The sequence below is a fragment of the Pteropus alecto genome, unplaced genomic scaffold, assembly GCF_000325575.1.
Source record: "Pteropus alecto unplaced genomic scaffold, ASM32557v1 scaffold62, whole genome shotgun sequence".
NCBI lineage: Eukaryota > Metazoa > Chordata > Mammalia > Chiroptera > Pteropodidae > Pteropus > Pteropus alecto.
Window position 1 is genome coordinate 2,067,247 of NW_006432491.1, and position 5,425 is coordinate 2,072,671.

General features: G+C 29.1%; 1 protein-coding gene across 2 annotated transcripts in view; it reads left to right on the forward strand.

The window, feature by feature from the left end:
• Positions 1-5,425, forward strand: part of SNTG1 (syntrophin gamma 1) — a 510,335-nt gene that overhangs the window by 371,799 nt on the left and 133,111 nt on the right. For both annotated transcript variants that reach the window (XM_025043728.1, XM_025043729.1), the window contains one exon: positions 3,212-3,250. In XM_025043728.1, coding sequence (XP_024899496.1) covers positions 3,212-3,250 — 39 coding nt within the window. The remainder of the gene's footprint in view (positions 1-3,211; positions 3,251-5,425) is intronic.

Consider the following 5,425-nt stretch of genomic DNA (forward strand, 5'->3'; position numbering starts at 1 on the left):
GAATCTTCCTGTAAGTACCCCTGTGGTCTAGCCTTATGCTGATCAGCCAGGTTCCCCTGTCTAGCAGCAGGTAGCTCTGAATACAACCTGGTTTAATATTTTGTCAAATTGTGTAGTACTCCTGCCTCTTTCTTATATTACATGAAATATTTTATTGTGCCATAGCACCAGGCCTCACACTGTGATTACTAATCTTCTATTTCTTTATGCTTAGTACTTAGGTTATTTAACTTTTTATTTCATTAAATTATAAATAAGTATAAATAAATTTGTATATAAAACATAATTAAAAGATATATATTTTAGCAGAAATAACTTTTAAAAAATGATGCCATTGCCAAACAAATTTATTAATACTATAGGTAGCAGTTCTTAAGTATTAATTCATTCTATTTGGATATTTTTATTCCGATTCCTGAGGTAAGATAAATTGTTAAAAACATGGCATGGAGATTTCATAAAGAAGAAAATAAAGTTGAAAGTTTATGATGGTATAGTTTTAAAAAAGAGAACGCAATTTTTTAGCATTTATAATTTAAAGAATATTAATCCTTCAATAACAGACAATATCATTAAGGTTTTATTCCGTTTTATTTTTTTATTGTATTTGTTGCATGTTCTGAAAACAATCTAGAAATAATTTCTAAAAACTAATTTTAAATAATTTCTTGATTTTTCAAGCATGGTTAGTTTTTTTTTTTAACATAACATTTTTAAAAAATTTATTCTAGTTGTTTGAATATCTCACTAAATACTTCGTCATTCTAACTCTCTAATCATTAATATATTCTTTCTTTACCTACCCTTATATTCTAAGTTTTGTTATCTATGTTGCTCCTATATTCTTGTTGGTATTTTTTGTGGAGAGGTAGGAAATATACAATATATTTTATTTTTCATAGAATTAATAGTATCTGATAACATTTATTTAAAGGACAAAGATGGTAAGGTATATATGTTACTAAGTTGATCTATGATAGTGTAACTGCATACAAATATCATTTCTTTTATATTGTTCTTTTACTCTCTGTAATTCAAGCTGGTTTTGCCTGGATAACAGCATTAAAATTCACTTGTATCCCTCACCTCCCATCCCATACCCTCTGTATGCCTGCTCTTTTAATTATTAAGCCTTATGACATAAGATTAACCTGTATCAGGTCTTATAATCACGAGGACAATAGGTTTCAGCTGGACTTTAGACTAAGGCTAACATCTTGGCTTTAGATGGGTTACAGCCCCAGGTACATTGAGGCAGAACAACCCCACTGACCAAAGGATCAGACTGGATGGCTCCATGGCTGGTGGATGATTCCAGAACAGGACTCAATGATCAATTACCTCAGCCCTCTCCAGTCATCCAATCAGTAGCACCCATGATCCCAGCTCCCTTAGTTTCCATGACTACTGATTTTACCCCGTATAATCTTTACTCCCAAGACACCCTGGAAGCCAGGCCTTTGAGCCATAGCCCAACAATGTCTCCAGGACTTGCGACTCTAATAAACCTTACTTTCTTTGCTGCAAAATCTGCATGTATCTCTTCTTAGGCTTAGACATATGCAGGCTAAAGAGAAATCCCTTTTTTTGTCCTAATTACAATATGAGTAGGATATACTAAGGAAAACTATAACAAAAACAACAACAGCAAATACAATATGACAGCTTTACATAGATAAATAAAACTGATGATCTAGTAAATACTGTAATGGGGAAATAAACTGGACCACTACGAGATAAAGCATATCAATTCCACAAACACTACTGAAGATGAGTTAATAGAACAAGATTTCGGTGATCCACATGTACTTTACTCTCAACCACTACTTTCCATCTTGCAATGCTTATCTGCACAGATGATTGTCAGCTTTCCAAAACAAATTATTCAGACTTTTTTTTTTTTTTTTCAGATTGAAGAATCAAAAGCTACAAAGCCAGATAGCATGCACTTGAAGACAAGGGTCCTGAAACTATTTTTACAAATTTACATAATGAAATTTTTATAACAATTAATAATGCCTACCAAGATGCATAATTCCACAAAGTATTCAATACAGGCTTTTGACTGATTGATAAAAGATGTTTGGGGATCTGCTCTTTCTGTCTACATCTCCAAACTATCTTCATTTTAGTTGAAAGCACCAATAGTTTTAGAGATTTCCTTAGGTGATTCTTCACCAGACATGGTTTTTGTACATGACCCTGATGAAATTACATAAATTTTCTCATTTTTTTTATTTTATATTTTAAAAGAGAAATAGCTTGCCAGGAAGTCCGAACTCATAGATGAGCCATTTGAGATTCTTCAACTTTGTCCATAACGTTCATTAAATTTCCTATGATTTCACATTTCTTAGTAAGACAAAGGAAATAAAATTTAAAAAGAAAAAATAAAATAATTCAATAAAACAATTTATAAATGAGAATAGTCTGATATAAGATTATACCATGCAAAATTAGCATTTTTTTCTCTAGAAAACCAATGAAAAATCATAATTGGTTTTAATTAGTAAAAATTCTGTTGAACAAAGACTTTGTGTAGTGTAAGATTATTTATCTAAATCTCATATGTATTCTCATTGGGGTTTTAAAGTATTTTATATAACTTACAACAGAGGAAATTCTTTCTCTGAAGATTTATTTCAAAATCTTATAAAATGTCACTCATTGAATTGTCTTAAAGTAAATGTTATAATTTATTTAACTTAATTTATTTTGACACATATATTTTATCCTTGAGTGTTTGAATATTTCATTTCCTGTGTTTCCTAGTATAAAAGCAAATTGAAATTTATGATTTTATAATTAAAAATTATGATTTTAAAGTAAAAAAACACAGACGTTACTCTTTTTTCTCAGTAGGTAGATATTTAACATGTATGGAAACACAACGTTTTGGTTTCTTATAAACAAATAAAAAAATTTAATGAAAATCTTCACAAAATCAACAATACCTTCTTTTTACATATTACTTAATGCTTCAGACGACTGGTTCCTTCTCTTGAAATTGTATCATAGCATTTATTAAAAAAATGTTTTCATATGAACTATGGGCTAATTTTGATAGCAAAAATTATTTTAAAACTTTTTATAATTTAATATGAAATGATTTTAGTATGTCAATATAAGAATAGATTGTCATAAAATTTGGGGAATCTTGTGTCACCTTCTTTTTGTTGTTCTCACTTTTATCATTTATTTATCATTGCAGATTAAAAAAATCAACAGAAACTTTCCTGTAAATCAGCAGGTAAGATGGAGAAATACTTGGAAAGTCAAATTACATATTTCTTTCATTTTATTTATTATAGGAGATAATCTTGATTGCAATTTATTTTTATGTGAAAATAATTGGTACTATCATTTGACATCTTCAGAAAAATACATAGTTTATTAGATTTCTTTCACATTATTTAATATATCTGTTTAGTCGTATTAAAAGCAGTTTAAAAATCATTTATCTAAGTAAATTAAATAAAAACTTTCTTTTTACAAATAATTATATTTATTTAAATACAATATTAAAGAACTTGGAGACCTATTTACATGAGATTTTTACTGTATCAACATTCGGGAAAACTTAATTGATCTAAAAGTTAAATGGGATTTTCTGACTTTTTCAAATTTTGCTGACTTTTCAAATAAATCTAAATTAATAGAATGAAAATAATGCCTGATTAACCAAGCAAAGAATTTAGTTGACTTATAAGACTAATAATTTTTGATATAATAAAATAATAAATTATAGAAAATAAATGATTCCTCTGATAACTTCATTATGCTAAAATCAACTTTTGTATTACTATTATAAACATAATGACAACATTAATTTGAGTAAGAAAAGTAAATGAAAGCTCAGTGTTTTGACTCATGCACATCGTTCATATATCAGGTTTGTGTGATAGTGGAACTGCAGTGGCAAGGCACAAACTTCTTACTTTTGACATCAACCTCAGTTTGAAACTACTGATCAAAATTTAAATATCTAAGTTATCTATTTATAAGTGGTACACCAATCACAAATTAATTTCAATGGTAAAAAATTTAAAAATAGCTTTCAGCTTATAAAAACTAGGTTACTTTTTAATCTATACCTCAGTTCCTTCATCTGTTTACATAAGTGGAACTTTCTTATAAGTTCATTTTTGTGGATTAAATGATAACACATGTAAAGTTCTTAATTTATGCCATTATTATCATCAATGTATTAAAGTTTTAAACTTGTTCTTTAGAATATAAAATGTATTTTCTTGTATAAATTACATCATTGATTATGCCACTAGACTTGACCTGCCCACAAGCTATATGTTACTGAAATATTAGTGAGAACAGCTTTGGAGAACTCAGTGTGTCTTCAATTCTCTGAACTATGTATTTCCAGCCTTGGGCAACCCCTGCCTCCTAAATTTAGGTCCTCTTGCCTGAGCCAAGTTGATATTTGAGATAGATGCTGAGGTAGACGAGATGTATGTGTCTTGTCGCATTCCTCAACAAGCTTTGGTTGTATTTAAGACCCTTGTTTACAATGCTAAGATCAGAGCTCTGTGTTGATACCTGGGAAATTCCTTTTGCAGCTCTCATCCCATTCCAAGTGATTCTGATGCTGGTGGTGCAGAGGTGACATCTTGGAAAAATGTTTAACTATTTCATAGGGTTTCAGTAGAGGAAAACGTTTATTAACAAGAAATTATTCAAATAGAAAGCAGCATCAGCCATGAGGAAAGGTTGTAGTGTCTATCAGTAGTCATGTTTGTTTTATGTCAAATATATAAAAATGTAGATCTACTCATTTGGGGAATTCTTGCCAAAAACATAAATGATAAATATCCTTGAAGATTGACTCTAATATCTGTGTTATCACACTCCCTTGCCCTTTCTAATATCAACATGTGAAGAATTAATAGTGTAACATATTATTGTGAATGTTTCATGATCTTGATAACCTCACAGCTATTCTTTTTTTATACAAATGTAATAACTTTACTTTTTAAAATTTATTTTGTTAAGTATTGTTAGTATACAGACTTATATTGGTTATATTAGTTTTAGGTGTATAATATAGTGATTCAACATTTTTATATCTTACGATATAAATTAATACTAATAATCTTCTCACTATGCACTTATCACAGTATTATTGACTATATTTTCTCTACCCTTTTTCCTCACTTCACTCCCTAACTTCTGATAACAAACCTTTTGGTATCTATTTCTATGAGTCTGTTTTTGTTTTATTTTGTTTTGTTTTGTTTTCAAATTCTACATATATGTGAAACCATATGATATTTCATTCTCTGCCTGACTTCACTTAGCATAAAACCCTGTTGGTCTGCCCATGTTGTTGCAAATGGCAAGATTTTATTTATTTTTTATTGCTGCACAATATTCTATTATATATATATATATATACACACATATATATACA